Raw genomic sequence first — 16,417 nt, 5'->3', positions numbered from 1 at the left:
GTCTTGGTTCTGACATTAGCTCTTTGGCTTCATGCAGGTTACTTCTCAGCTAGGTCCTCAACACACTCTTTGGTAAGGTGAATAGTTTCAGTGATCCTAAATTATTTCCCTCTCTAAACATTCTCTAACCCCGAGTTTGTGCAAGGTTCCTTTGCCTTTGGCTGGATTTTGACCACAGAGGCCAGACGAAGCTAACAGATTCTGAGACAGCAGTTATTGTTTCTTGCATGTCCAGTAAACTTTGAAAAAACGAAGAGTCCCCAAATTAATCTACCTTCATAAACACTCTTATTACATTTAAATGTCATTCTCTGTCCTTTCTACCTTCTTTTGTTGCTCCACCACCTCCCTCAACCAGAAAAAAACAAAACCAAAACCAAAAACTCTCATGTTTTTTTCCTCCTTTGTTCTTGGAAAATGGCCTGTGATCATTTCCTCTTTTTCCTTGGCTGCATCGCGTCACCTGTATGATGAAGAGAGAGAGACATCAGACTCCAGGGTTTCTATAATGGGTAATTTTGTGCAAGCAGACATTCTCCCTGAATTGGGGCAGTAGAAAGTTGAGGACACTTAGCCCAGGGCAAGAAGATGTACTTTACAAAGTTCTGAAAACCTAGCAAGTTCCTTTACAGAAAAAGCAAGAAGCAGCTCTGTTGACCCCGCTTGGTGTTTGACTCACAGCTAGTTTGTTGACTGATGGTGCCTTTGCCTTCATGGGCTTCTACAGGTCTATTGTGATTGGTGTTGCTCTTGGCCAAGTGTTTAAAAGCTGTACACTACCCATCAACAAACTCTGAGATTGTGCAAATGGAGATGAAGAGACATCAAATTAGAGAAGAAATAGAAGAGTGGATATTCACCTAATTAGGGTTCATTTTATGACCTCTCCCCAAATCAAATTATCAGCCCAAATGGAAAAGTACTGACATATTGATTAAATTTTAGTAAACTCATTAGAAGGGCTTTCTTCTACTGAAATTATAGCACTAGATTTCTAGAATGACTTCCGTTCAGCCAACAAGTTGGCACCTCTGTATTTATTGATCATAAATCTTTGCATAAACTCTGGAATTTCTAACACTTCATTAATGCATTATTCTTTCCACCTGTTGTAAATGTTTTCAATCCTACTTAGAAAAATTTTCTCAAATCAGCCTCTCCTTGCCCACTCCAGAGCCCTGTTAGTTCTGGCTTGATGCCACAGCAATCTCATGCTCCTACTTTCATGCTTCATCCTTCAAATCCTGCCCCCTCCATCAGTTATGCCTTTAAATATCTTCTATTAATTTTATTTTGCTAGAGTTTCCCTTCTCAGAGGTTGTAGTGACTGATGATTAGAAGACTCCCTCATCACACTGCTTTTCTAGGACAGCCAACTCTTAATCACACAGCCCTTGGGGCCATCCTGTATTCATGCCTATCAACATTTTTAAGGACAGTCCTCTCTCTTCTTCTTCTTTTACTCATCCATCCAGATACCCTCAGTCACTCCAGGGAAGCCTTACTAATTTATCTAGCTTTACAGGCTTCACATCATTTTCATTTATGCTCTCACTTATTTTTCATTTTTGATGTGGATTCTTTCCTCCCCTGAGAGGTCTTCTGCACTTTAGGCTCTAAGTACAAGCCCAGAACCTTCTCTTTTCTGAAGCATACACTCAATGCCTGTAATAAATCCCTTTCCTGTTAAATGACACATTAATTCCTTCATTTTAAGAGCTTGGGCAACATCAACTTCACAACTTTGTTGAGTCTTGCCATCCCTCTGAAGGCTCCTAAAAATTCTATGCTGCTTACCAACCCCCAGCCCCTCAAGTGTAACTGTAATCACAACCACGCTCCTTCAACCCCAGGTGCCAAGGACTGGAGAGTACATCTCCATTGAAGAAACACAACAGAAACTGAAGGCATAGAGAGAAGGAGCCCAGGAGTGGAAGTGGTGGCAGGAAGTTCTTTTGTGAGAGGAGAGCAGGTGGCTTCTTCCCTGAGATCAGAGTCTCCCACATCCAACACTAAGCAGCTAGACAGAGAGCACTAAAACATGTCCATGGACCCACAAATCCATTAGAGAAGGCATCATCCCAAAATGTGTCTCTGGGTGGACTTCCAACAGTCATTTCTTCTGTAGTGAGTTACATGGTGTGAACATCACAGAAATCATATTTATCTTTTTGTTTCTAGCTGGTGGGGTCCTGCATTTTCCTGGAGTTGAGCAGTCTCTGGGCTTCTCTGAGTCCTCAGAATCTATCTCTGGCCATGATTCCACAATACATGGCTCGAGATTAAGGAGCTGTGGACTTAGTTATAGGTCATATTAGCCTAAACAAAGTTCACAACATGAATTTCATATTCTAACTGGGAAATAGTGTTGTTTCTTATCCCTCTTTTCTTCATAGAAAGGCAATTTTTCTAGTGGAATGCCTCCTAGTTGGCAGTTAGGAAGCTAAGTCCATCCCCGATTCATTTTAGTCCTTTCTTTATCCTGTGTTAGATAGTACCAAGAAATAGAGATATTTTAGGCCAAACATTTAATGTTTGTCTTGTGTAAGATCCAAACGTTTTCTGCTGTCATGGCAAAAAAACCATTCTTTTAATCAACATCACTATGGATACCATATGTAATTATATTCCTTATTATTCCAATAGTCAGAAAATAGAGTAAGTAGAAACATTATACTCACAAAGATTTACACCTATGTATCTACAATCACAAAAGCTACTGCTGCTAGACTTTGAACTGAAAAATTGAAGAACATTTGCCTAGTTTCCGTGGGTTGGCTTGGAAAAGGGTGAGAAGGCAGATGGTTGGGGAGATATGAGGTGTTAGAAGAATGAGATTTGAACATGAATGAGTAAAAGTTTCAGTGCAGACATAGCAGGAAGGAGATGGAGCTGAGGTTCTGGCTGGAGAAATCCTTGTGGGAAAAAAGGCAGTGAAAGAAGGAGAAGAAATAATCCAACATGGACTCTGTTTGAGTTGAGGGAGATGAAATTAGGGCAAGAAAGGCAAAAAGGAGATATATTTCTGTTATTGACTGAATGTTGCTTCCATAGAACCTTGCTTTAGAAATACACATGGAGTCATCTCCTTATAAGAATCTTTTGTTGTGAAATGATCAGGGACAACATGCAAGACAGAAAAAAATTTAAATTTCTTCATGGATAAAACCAAAGAGGTAGACTAGATGACCTCTAAGCAGCTTTCAACAATAAAAATCTCCCTTTAAAAAAGTGTGGCCTAGAGAAAATAGTATTAAAGGAAGGTTTTAATGTCATTCTGTCTAAGCCATAGACACAAAGTCACTTGGTTAGACTAGAATTTTCAGCTTATGAACTCTCCTTAGGAGGGAAAGGATTTATGGTCTCAGGCCCTGACAAAGGATAGCCTGACTCCTGGCACATGTCCCTCAGGAATGTTAGAAGAGGGGTCATGGGTCAGAGATAAGCTGATTGCCTCTCCAGCCACACATACATATAAGAGGCCATGCCATGTTGGCCTGGAGGTGCTTAGCTCCCTTATGTGCCTGATATATCTTGTGGGTGTGTTTTTCTTCCTGAGGAAGAAAGTCTTGATATCAGCATTCTTGTGCCTTATCCAGGAAGAGAAAGAAAGAAAGAAAGAAAGAAAGAAAGAAAGAAAGAAAGAAAGAAAGAAAGAAAGAAAGAAGAAAGAAAGAGGAAGAAGAAAGAAAGAAAGAAAGAAAGAAAGAAAGAAAGAAAGAAAGAAAGAAAGAAAGAAGAAAGAAAGGAGGGAGGGAGGGAGGAAAAGAGGGAGAGAGAGAGGGAGGAAGGGAGGAAAGAAGGAAAGAAAGAAGAAAAATTCAGTGCTCAAAAGGCAGACAAACAAGGAAGAGTATACAGGAACCCTTTGATAGCCCTTTTTCCCCCAGTCGGGATAGAAAGACTGTATCTGGGGCATCCCTAGGTGCTCAGACATGGTGTGCCAAGCTTACAATGATCTGCCAGAGACTGCTTCCCCTTGCCCGATTCTACTATTGTTTGAAATCTATGTTCCATCTAACTCTGCCCAAAGAGTAGAAATTGAATCTTTCCTGGTGGGTATGTGGTCCCAGTAAGTGACCCTGTGCTTGTTCAGCCTCTGTCCCATGACACATAAAAGTTAGCACAGGGAAGGGAGTGAGATGGTGAAAGTCATGCATGGTGGCTCTCTGGAAACTCTTAAGAGCTTTGTGTGTCACAGCATCTTCTTGCAGACCATCTGGACCTTCCCGAGAGCCTGATAGCATTTGTCTCACTGATACATGGGGCCAGATCCATGCTTCTACGCATTCCTGAAGGATGACACCCAGTATCCGAGTTCACATTTGATTATTGACATCATTGCTTATTATTGCCTTTCTCACTCCTCTCTGACATGACACATGAGGAGGCAGAAAGTGGGTAGACATTCAGCGAGTGTGGCCATCACTGCCACAGACTAGCAGCATCAGAATCTTTGCATGTACACATTAGAAGGGTGGAATCCCACACTATACCTTAGATCTACTGAATAAGAATCTATATTTTAACAAGAGCCTCATTTTAACAAGATTTGGAAGCACATACAGGTTTGGGAAGCGCTACTCCGAGATTGTGGCTCTTGACAATAACTGCAGATTAAAATAACGGGACAGCTTTTAAAAATATCAATGCCAAGTCCCCATCTCCACATATAAGGACTGAATTGGTCTGGGATGGACATGAGAATTAGTATTTTTAAAACTCCCTCAGTGATTTTATAATGTGGAGTAAAGGTCAAGGACTACTGCTAGAGAGATCCTTACAAATTAGATGGGCCTTGACTGATATTTCTTGACCACTTGGTACTTGGATGGTAATTCCTAACCAGACCACACTGTGTCTCAGGATTTCAGAAGCAGCGATTCCAATTAATTCTAGCCTCAATTAATCTGACCTCTTAATTTTTCAATAACTGCTCCCTCTCTGTCAATTTTTACTCTGCTATGGGATTGTTGCTCTTCATCACCTTCAGCTGGGGAAATTGGTAAGTGATGCATAAAATCGAAGGAGAGGATTAGAATACCCATATAGGAAAGTCTGACTTTTGAGGGGGAGAATGAGTGAGATTAACAGCAATGACTCCTATGTGTCAGGCCCTGTTCTAGTCACTTGACACTTCTCAAGTCATTTATGGTCCTCCAGGATGTTAGGCAGAGGGTGCTAGTATTGTCTCCATGATGCACAAGGAAAACTGGAACACTAAAGACATTTAGTGTCTTGCCCAGTGTCATCGGTCTACCAGTAGTAGGACCAAGATAGGAACCCAGGCAGTTTGGCACAGAGCTTTTCTCCCAACTACTGCCTCCTACTGGTCACCAAAGCACTCCTTAAAGTTGTGCTCTCATCCAAGGGAGCTCAGGTGTGAAAAGAGGTGACAAAGTAGGATTAGTTCTGGATTTGGACAGAGAAGGTAGCTGTTTACATCTCTCCATAGATCCAGAACAGGTTTGGAGAAGAACTCAGAGATAGAAGAACCACGTGACTGATTGTCCAAGCCTGGGCAATGCTAAACTACATGTACACTGGCATGGCAGGCATTCACCATATCCTGGCATGGGTGGTCCGCTGACTTGAGGTCATCCCATCACTGAGAAGTCGAAGTGAATTGACACAGCCTACATGGCTGGTTTGAGGCTAGCTGAGAGACATATCCTGGTTTTCTTGATTTCTATTCCAGTGTTCCTCCCCCTATTTTGCACTGCCTGTCCTAACACACATCTCTTTTTCAACCGCTCTCCAAACAATATACCATAGCGTCACCATCTATGCTCCTTAACCTCTCTGCCCGATACTTTAATCTCCAACCATTATAGTCACTCCTTGACCACTGTTTCCAGAAGCCCTGTGCACAAAGTCCCATTTAATGCTTAGAGAGGAGAACTCTTAGATACCCTCTGTCTGCATTGATTGATCCATTGGATAAGCTAATGGATACTTGAGAGTGAATGATGAATAAGACACACTCCTAACCCTTACAGAACTCAGTGTCTTGTGTAAAAACCTATGTCCATGCAGACCATAGGAGGCTTGCTGAAAGAGGTAAGTTGATATGATTAAGTGGGTGTGAGACAGGCAAAGACTGGGGGGATGTGAAAGACTGAAGCCATGGAAGACAGGGACGACATCAATGGGTAAAGAAAACAAGCTGCTGGGGCACACATTTAGAAAAAAGAAAGCAAAAGCCACAGCAGGGACTGGCTCACAGAGACCCTTGTGTGTCATTCCAAGAGTTTGGACGTTCATCTGTAAACTGGGGAAGATTTAAAGTGTTTTAAGCAGAATAAGACATGGGAAAACGTGCTCACATAGATAGCTCTGTTTAGTTTTAGGTAGTTTAAAGTGTTCACTGCAACTGGAATGTTAAGTGATCGAATTTCTCTTTTAATTCTTACTAGACCTTTTATAGTTATGGTCTGTTTAGAACTTAACCCGTTTATGATCCTATTCTGATGCCATATAGGACTTTTGGCCCAATCTGTTCTTTAAGGAGTTAAAAATCTAGAGAGAGGAGAAGGACACATGGCCACCTACACGTATCTCTGCCACTCACATTAACATAAGCATTTGCATATATGACAGTCCACATGCTGATGCTAACTTATTTGCTCATTGGGACCTATTGTAGTGAAAAATTGGATGTAGTTCTTAACCAATGAAGCTTACTTAAAAGATCTTTGTGTTAAAAATAATACTAAATTTGGTTGAAAAAGTTTTTAATTCAACGGATGTCTAAAAGTCACTGTAGAGTAACAACTTAGAAATTAATCATTATTGAATTCAATACAATTGTTTTAAAAAGTTATTGTTCTGTAAGCTCTGAGTAATCACGTTTCTCTCTGCAAATTTCAAATGGATTAGTTTCTTCCTTCTTTTTTTTTTTTTTTTTTAAATATAGATTCGGGGAAGGCATCAAAAATCCTTACCAAGAACTTCAAGGAGCCAAACTAGTTAGAATTAGATGTCAACACATCTAAAATGTCAACACATTTTTCCCCCCTTTGGATAATTTCCTGTGATTTGGAATCCTGATTTGGGGAGTAAATTTTAGTATTTCATTTTTTTTAAGTGTTTGCTTTCAAGGATATTGCCTTTGAGATTTCCCCAACCCGTTACATTCTCCAAGGGTAGAAAACATGTGAAAAAGCCAAATTGCATGCTTATTTCCCCAGGGTCTCATTCTCCTCTCAGAAATATGTCGTGTTTTGTTTTTTGTTTTTTGTTTTTTTTTTTTTTTTTTGCGTACATGGGCTTATGTTTTCACACCAGTTCATAGATTGGGCGGAAGATGCCACTTGTGCCATTTCTATTTTGATAGAACAGAATGGCATGTGGGCGTGTGATGTGGGGGACTGTGTGTGACTCTTGCTTCCTTATATACAAAATCAGGGTATACTTCCTGCACTTCCCTTTGGGTAGGGAAAAAAACATGATTATTTTGCAACCTGACTTTTTAATACCTACCATTTCAACAAAAGAATATTCTGGGGGTGGGGGTTGTGGGGGAAGCAAGGAAGAGAATAAAATCTTCCATTTTAAAATCAGCTGAGTTAAGAAGCAACATGATTCCAGCTACTTATAATTAGAAAGCTTAGCTTGCTGACATATTCACTTTGCCCAAGACCCTGTTTAAATGACAATTCTTATCTCAAGTATAGGATGTGAATTTATCTGGTGAATGTTTTACTATGGGCTAGAAGCAACCTAATGGGAGAAGGATAGGAGACCATCTGGGAAGGCATAGCTGAGGTTGGAAGAATGAAGCGGTTCATCTGGATCCTATCCTTCGAAAAAGGAAACTTTGACACTAGCAGCTTGTATCCCTCAGTCCCTCACTTAAGGGAAGAAGACCCTGAGTTCATTTTTTTCATGCTGGGGATGATGACACCTTGCTCTCTGGGTCCTGAGCTCTCTAAACAAGATTATTTTTAGCCTTGAAATTAAATGAGGTATTGGTTGGGGGAGGTGGGGACATAATTTGAAGGGTCCTTTGAGAAAATTCAAACTTCCCCCAGGCCTTCACTTTGCTACTTTGGTAGGACCTGTCTGACTGAATCCTTTGGACAAAGGCATCAAGCATCACTGCCTTCTGCTTTTGGACTGGTTTCTCCTGTTTCCAGGAGGAGTGGAGAAAGTGTAAGGAAGGAATGTGTCTGTAGGTAAAAGAGAAATAAACTGACCCCATTTCCAGTGGTTGAGTTTCTCTCCAAGTAGATAGATGCCAGCACTAAAGATGTAGCTGAGAGAGAAGAAGGCTGTTAGACCCACCGGGCTGAGTTTGGCAAACACAGGATACACCCACGTACCCGTGTCAGAGTAGATCCATAGGACCCTGCAGAAAATGACAAGTCACAATAATTAGGATGACAGGGGTGGGTTGGTGGTGGAGCCATTTTATCCTCAAGATCAATGGGGTTCTGGAGCCCAAAGTAGATAAAAAGAAGCCATGGGGATCATTTGTCAACAGCTGAGGTGCTCCACAAACCTACAAAAGTGATTCTTTTCTGGATGAATAGACTTGATTCAAAGAGACCTCCTATTTCATAAGCAGGGCTTTGTGATTTTACCTAATCTATTAAAATTCAATGTTGGTAAAAGACTATGGGAGAACATCAAACAGATCATCAGCCAAAGAGAGTATGTGAGGACATGAGTTCTTCCTTGCTCTGAGAGGTATGACCTGCTGAGACATTGAACCTGCTAAGAGGGCATCATTTGCTGGCTCTTAGCCAGACAAGTGGGGTTTGCTTTTCTGTACCTAAGAGTCAGGTGCAGCTTTTAATTAGCCCTCTGAGTCTGTGGGGTAGGAGAGACAGAGATGGAGGATTATTGCTCTATTACCATATGCTTTTTAGAGGTAGGAGGGGTTTGGCTGTTAGCCTTGATTTCAGTTCATGAATAGAGCTGTGGATAGAGTGTTCAGGAGGAAAGGATGGATTTACAGGAGGCTCAGATCCTGCTCATGTGAGGATAGAATAGAAGTCAGTTCTGGAAGCCAAGAGAAGGAAAAGAAATGCTAGGAGAGGAGCCACGATGTCTAAGCAGAGCCTGCAAATGCAGTATGCTGGAAACCAACCGCACTGGAAGATGCCAAAATCTGAAATAACTTTTAAAATTAAATATGGGGAAGATGATATATCAACTACAGTTTAAAATTGGTTAAGAGGACAGAATCTGGAAGCAGCCTTCTATGATCCAAATCCTAGTTCTACCACCTATTAGCTGTCTTACCTTCAGCAATTTATTCAGCCCCTCTGTCCCTTATCATCATATGAAAAGTGGGGGTGCAAACAGCATACATATTATAAAGCTGTCATCAGGATTAAGGGAGTTGTTAACACATGTAAAATGCCTGGTCCACTGTGCCTGGTCCATTGTGATCATTTAATAAGAGTTCTAAAGCTTCTCTCTTCTTAGGCACGGCACAGGGGGCTCCTAGCAACCTTCCGTTGAAGCTCCCTACCTCTTATAACAATTAAGATATGCCAGGTCATACTTCAGAAACAACATTCAAATTTGGATACCTCTGGTTATCAAAAGAGTTCAGACAGAAGAATAAAATTCTGAGCTTAATTAAACTTTCAGAAACCCAAGTGTACTCTTGGTTGTTTTAAATACTTCAGATTTGTCAAATGCTTGTGGAAGAGACAAGGACTAATATGAAGCTCAGGACTAGGGTGAGGTAAGGGGGGCACCTATGGTATGAAATTTAAGTGGCCATCTCTGTACATCAGAAAGCACAATCAATCAGTTGCAAAGGAAATCTATGGAATGGGAAAAAATGTTTTTAGTCATATGCCTGATAGAGGATTAATATCCATAATATACAAAGAACATCCCCAACTCAACAACAGCAATAAAAAACTAAACAACCCAATTAAAAATGAGCAAAATATTTAATAGACCTATTTCCAAAGAAGATATATACTAATGGCTAACATGTGAAGATACACAACATCACTAACCATTAGGCAAATGCAAATCAAAACTATGAGAGATAGGGCAGCCCAGGTGGCTCAGCAGTTTAATGTCGCCTTCAGCCCAGGGTGTAATCCTGGAGACCCGGGATCGAGTCCCATGTCAGGCTCCCTGCATGGAGCCTGCTTCTTCCTCTGCCTATGTCTCTGCCTCTCTCTCTCTGTGTCTCTCATGAATATATAAATTAAAAAAAGAGCTATGAGAGATAACTTCAAACCCATTAGGATGGCTACTATCTAGAAAATATCATGTGTTGGAGAGGTTGTGGGGGAATTGGAACCCTTATGCACTGTTGGTAGGTATGTAAAACAGCTTAACTGCTATAGAAAAGTGTGACAGTTACTCAAAAAAAATAATTTTTTAGTTTAATTCACAGAATGACCATATTATCTAGTAATTCTACTTCCCTATATATATATTCTCAAAAGAATTGAAAGCAAGAACTCTAAGAGAGTGTTGATAGGTGCATTATTCTCTATAGCTAATACATGGAAGCACCCAAGTGGCCATCTAAGGATGAACAGGAACATAAAATGTGGAATAGATATGCAATGGAATACTATTAAACTTTAAAAAAGAAGGAAATTCTGACCCACACCACAACATGAATGAACCTTGAGGATATTCTTTTAAATGAAATTAGCCCGTCACAAAAGAACAAATACTGTGTGATTCCACCCATCTGAAGTACCTAGAGTCACCAAATTCAGAGACAGAAAGTAGCATGGTGGCTGCCAGGGCTTATGGGAAGGAGGGAATGGGGATTTACTATTTAGTGCGTACAGATATTTGGGGCACCTGGGTGGCTCAGTCAGTAAAGCATCTGCCTCTTGATTTCGGCTCCGGTCATGATCTCAGAGTCGTGAGATCCAGCCGTGCATTGGGCTCCATGCTAGGTGTGGAGTCTGCTTGAGATTCTTACTCTCTCTCTCTCTCTTCCTCTGTTCGTCCCCCCACCACACTCTAAATAAATAAATAAATAAATAAATAAATAAATAAATAAATAAATAACTTTAAACAGACTTTGCCTCACCTCGTTCATTTTCCACTGTGCTTATCTATGGTGATATCTTCCTTCTTGGAGCAGACCCTCTATCTAAATTCTTTCGGGCAGTTGGGGGAAGGTCAAAGTTTTTTCCTGAGCCTTCTGTTCCTTAAAAATAATCAGCCTAAAATAGATCTCATGCCAAAGAAACACATTTTGGGTGGGAATTTTCCTGCCCCACGTTATCATTACTAAACCAACATTGGGATCCTGTGACGCGTGCATCACATGGGCATGTACGTGAGAAGGGTATCCACAGCACTTCTTTCCTGTATGGCTGCTTCTCATGACAAGCCGGGAAAGGTATACGGGACAGAAAGTAAATCCCCAGGCAGCTGGGGCGAGGAATTTGGGGTCAACAAGGAGACCTGAATGCACTCCAAACAGATTGTTTTAATTAGTTCACTTTGTTGACTTTGTATACTAGAAATTAGGGCTTCCTGGTTTCCATGCACATTTATATAAGATAGTCTGCAAATAAGGACATTCCCCTAGAGGCCTGGAAAGTTTCTCTTTATTTACTTCATTTTTGTTTCCTTCAGCATAAGGTTCCGCAAAGGAAAGTTCCTGAGGTAAGTTAACGAAGTCTGTAGCTTCACAGAGAAAGTGCAAAGAAAGTTATAGGTGTGTTAACTGTCAGCGGAAAAGTAATGAAAACACAAATATGCTATCAGGCAAGAGTGCAATTGTTTCGTGCAGGGCAGTGAGAGGCCTGGGTGAGGAGATGCTTATACTCAGGTGGGATCACTTCTTTATGGCTTGCTGAAATTTATGTTGAGAGGAGGAGGGCAGAGGGAGAGAGAAGGAGGAGGAGGAGGGAAAGGACGGAGGGAGGAAGGTAGGAAAGAAGGAAGGAAGGAAGGAAGGAAGGAAGGAAGGAGGAAGGAAGGAAGGAAGGAAGGAAGGAAGGAAGGAAGGAAGGAAGGAAGGGAAGGATGGATGGAGGCCAAAATGGAATTTGTCACTGTCTTCTTAGTCAATATCAGCTCTTCCCAGCCCCATGTAAGATCCCATGAAACCACATCTAAATGTCCACTGTACTCCATTCCAGGCCCTTTCATCTGGAAGAGTTTCTATAATTGTCTACTTGCTGGGCTTTCTTGCACCCTTCAATCCACTTTCCATACCACAGGCTGCCAGTACTCCAGTAATCTTTCCCAAAGAGAAATCTGCTCATGGCACTCCTCTGCCTCCAGGGAATCCGCACCAACCCCCTTAGGAGAATACCCAAACTCCTTTACCCAGCCTACCTGGTCTTCCCTGCCCACCTGTCAGTCTTCAGGTCTACAGCCTATCCATACTGGATCCTTTTCTGTTTCTTAAACGAACCAAGCTCTGCAGCTCTGGGTCTTCACTCATGTTGTTGTCTCTGCTTGGAACACCTCTGACCTTTTCACTCCCTGAGACACGCTTCTCCTTGCTCTGTGCCTAGCTGAACCTTACTTACAATTCAAGTCTCAACTTAAAAGTCCATTTCTCTAGAAAAGAATTCCCAAAGATCCTGTAACACTCACTCGGTTAGGTTCTTGTGCCACTTACTTCCTTTACCATGAACTTTCCTTTGTTGCTTATTTGACTGTCTTCCTCAGTAGCCTGGAATGGGGCAGGGATCATATCTATTATGCACATCTGTTTCCCAAGTGCTGGGAAGATGGCAAGTTCTTTAGGTATTTTTTCTTTTTTTTTTTTTAAAGATTTTATTTATTTATTTATTCATGAGAGACACAGAGAGAGAGGCAGAGACACAGGCAGAGGGAGGAGAAGCAGGCTCCTTGCAGAGAGCCCGATGTGGGACTCGATCCCGGGACCTGGGGATCACGCCCTGAGCCAAAGGTGGATGCTCAGCCACTGAGTCACCCAGGCGTCCCAATTTCTTTAGATCTTTAAATGAATGGCTCTTTGTGGCGGTTCTACTAGCACCCATAGTTCCCTTTAGCTGCAGTTCCCTGTGGCTGCTGCAGAAAGCTCTCAGTTGCCTGATCCACCAAGAACACTGCAGCCTCTGAAACTCAGATGGAACCATGATCTTCCAAATTCTAGTTAATCTATTGCTCACTTCATTATTACTTTGAAGAGACCAATACTTCTTTTCCTCAGTTCTGAGAGCAATATTACGTGTCCTAGAGCCATCTGCCATGTGAATCTGTGTGAGTTAGGCTGGGCAGGTATAGACTGGCAGCTAGAAATTAATCTTTTATAATTTTCTCATCGTAAATCTTGCAGCATCCAGCGGTAATCATAAAATCCATATTTTCTTGTCTCATCAGTACAATAGCAGTGGAAGTCTATGGGTTAGGGACGAGTCGATAACGAGGGGTTTTATGGGCTTTCTGCATGTAATTCTTAAAGTGCTAACACTCACGCTCTCTTTCCCTTGCCCAGCAGAAAAATAGAACTAAAGGACTCTCTGGTCCCATATTTTCAGGCCGACTTCCTACAGAAGCATGTCAGATGGTCACAGTTGCTTCGGAGGCCAGAAGACAGGGACAACCTGGATTCACATTTTGTCAAGAAATGCAACAAGTTAGCAGATTTTCTACAAGGAAAATGTCCCTGACAACAGCTGGGACCTGGCGATTCCTTAAGGTAGGGACGGAGGAGCCTATTGTTGCCTTTGCAAGGCACTCCCATGTCACCCCTCTGCTCACCTGCCCTCTCAGGCTTTGTACTCTTCTCTGCAAATAGCTCCCAGTCACACATGTGAGCAATGGCACGTTGAAGACACCTGCCAGCCTTAAGCTACAAAAAGGACTCCTGTACCTTCTCGGTTTGCTACCATCTGATCATTCTTTGCTACCTGGCTGCTCCCCTTGCCCCCTCAGCCCCTTGGGCGAGGGCATTACCTCCTCATTCACTTTCTACCTCTCCCCCTCTCCTTGTCTCCCTGGCTCCACCCTTCTCCCCACCCTTTCTCTCTTCCCTCCTCCCCCTTCCGTCTCTTGTCTCTTCTTCCTCCCCTCTCTCTCTTCCTCTTTCCCTCCTCCTCCCTCCCCTCCCCCCTCTCCCTCTCTGTCTCTCCCAGCTTCCCCTGCCTCTATCTCTTCAGTAATCTCATCCCACCAGGAGGGTTCCCTCTCTGGATCTCCACTGTCCCACCTCTCTTGGGAGGGCCCGGTCTGAATGTCCAAACAGAAGTTCTTCTAGGCAAGTGGTTCCCAACCTTGGCTGAAGATTAGAATTGCCTTGGGGACCTTAAAAGGACTTTAGGACTTATCCTAAACCAATTAAACCAGAATAGGACCCAGATATGGGATTTTAAATGCAATCTTTTACTTATACCCTGAAAGTATGCTTCTGCTTCTATTAGTGCACCCACCATCTTCCCAGTCCAACAGCCAAAAATTCATAGAATTTTCCTTGATTTTTCCTTCTCCTTTGCTCATGGCATGCCAATGACTCCACAAAACCTGTTCTGTTCCCTCCACAATGTGTCTCAGGGCTGCCCTCTGTCCTGACACCCACGGTATCATTCTGTAGGTTGGTCTTGCTGCTAATTTCTCCAACAGGCATTCTGGTTGAGAGAGAGCTGAGGTTTGCTCAGGAATCATGAGGACAGCAAATGGCCATGTCCTCTCTGGCTCCCCCATTTTCACCTGCTACCTGTCTGCATCCTGGCTGGCCCTGGATTCCAAGTGCTGATAATAAGAGTGTGTGTGTGTGTGTGTGTGTGTGTGTGTGTGTGTGATCTTCACATTTATTTCACATATTAATTTACCTGGGGTTTAAGATGTACTGTGGAAAATGGGGCTGGAATTCTGATCTCAAGAATCAAGGTTGTGCAACTATGATGCATCCAGACGGCCCCAGACCAAGGTTGTATTTATGCCCAGGAAAAAGTAACAGGGGCTCTGGACAGGAACTCACCATAATGCACCAGTGGAAGTAGGGGCTGATCTGGGAACTCAGCTTCGTGTATCCCTCTGGCAATTTTTAATGTATCCTAGAGGTAAGATATCTATATGTATAGTACACAGGTGAGTGTGTATGTCAATGGCTGTATAAATTTAGTGGATTGCTACACCTGAGGGCCCAGGCAGCTTCAATGTCGGAGCTCACCTGAGTGAGCATAGTATAGAAGAAAGGAACGATCGCTCTTGCCTCATGGGAACTGTGCTTCAGGAGCAACTTTACAAATATCTCCCTTACTGCTGGGTTATAGCTGCATGTCTGCATGATGCTTGTCCTCGGTATGCAATACCTTACACACTAGCAGAGACACCTATGGCACCTGCAGACTTCTGGTCTACTGAGAGCAAGAGCTAGGACTGTTTCAGTGGCTGTTAGCAGTGCTCTACTGACACAGGGCATTAGCAGCCAGTAGCAGGGTGGGTCGGCAATGGGGGTGCCAAGCTGACCTGAAAGCAGAGCCTGGTGAAGGCACTGGGCACAGGAGGCTAGGTATCTAGGTCTTGTGACCTCTCGGTCTGCATAGGTGTCAACGTGGCAGGTGTGAGCACTCACATGCTTAGAGAAGAGCGCTCTTAGAGAAGAGGGTTCTGCCCACATGTAACCAGGGAAAGGGTGCTCTGAGTATCCAGACACCGGCTGACACCAGAGCTATGACATAACTGTGGACGAAGAATAGGACATGGGGATTAAACTCCCTGGTAAGAATATTCCAACTGATTTCTATTTGTGTGTTATTTTATTCTATTTTGCTTCCCACATTTTGCTGTTCTGATGCGTTTTAAACACCACTGTCAAGGCAGCCTTTTTACAGCAGAATTCTCTAGCCACCTTACTAACAGCTCCCACTTCCCCTCCATGCTGTAGAAACAAATAGTGACAACCAAACCTCACATTGTCTACACCGTGTCTAGCCTCTAGCCTGCTGTCCTGAGCCTCAGGGGGTGGGCAGTGGTAAGGCCACTTCCCCTTAGCCTCTGTCACCAGCAGGTCAGGCTCTAGGGAGGTGCCGACCATTGCTCTACCATGATCTGTGCTCTTTTGGCCGTGGGACCATGTTGTTGTTCACTTTCTCTCCCTTTTGCCCCTGCAATCCGCCAGTCCTCCAGGATCAGGATCCAACATGCACCTTTCCTGAGGCCTTCCCACACCACCCAGCCAGACATAACCGCTTCCTCCTCTGTGTTCCCGCAGTTTCTTGTATTGGCTAAATGTCATCCCTTCCCGTCTTGTGTTTTTATAGCATGTGGCTCATCCCCCCCCTTATTAAGTACAAAGCCCCCTCATAGGCAGGGGCTTGGCCTTATATAATTTGGCTTTTCCCAGCAGGACCAGCCCTGCGTTAGGGGAAATATTTGTTCCATGAAAGAGTGAATCAGAGCCAGCTGTAGGAATATTTCTGTTTTCCTGATCCTCACCATGACCTCAAAGAGAGCTAGGTGAGGTATTTAGGGGTGAGAGAGAAGGGAG

The 16,417-nt window shown here is 42.9% G+C and overlaps 1 protein-coding gene across 2 annotated transcripts in view; it reads right to left on the bottom strand.

Moving 5' to 3' along the window:
- Positions 1-265: 265 nt before the first annotated feature.
- The window catches only part of ADTRP (androgen dependent TFPI regulating protein), a 59,294-nt gene continuing 43,142 nt past the window's right edge, over positions 266-16,417 (bottom strand). The window contains exons 6-7 of one of the 2 annotated variants that reach the window (XM_077886518.1): positions 8,199-8,350; positions 266-463 (exon numbers count right to left, since the gene is read on the bottom strand). In XM_077886518.1, coding sequence (XP_077742644.1) covers positions 429-463; positions 8,199-8,350 — 187 coding nt within the window. In that variant the 3' untranslated portion in view covers positions 266-428. Of the gene's footprint in view, positions 464-8,198; positions 8,351-10,835; positions 10,960-16,417 lie in introns of those variants that run through there. The other variant, XM_077886519.1, reaches the window with a different exon arrangement.

This window comes from Canis aureus, chromosome 37, assembly GCF_053574225.1.
Source record: "Canis aureus isolate CA01 chromosome 37, VMU_Caureus_v.1.0, whole genome shotgun sequence".
Taxonomy (NCBI): Eukaryota; Metazoa; Chordata; class Mammalia; order Carnivora; family Canidae; genus Canis; species Canis aureus.
Note: the sequence above shows the minus strand (reverse complement) of the source record. Positions and strands in the feature narration are given on the sequence as shown.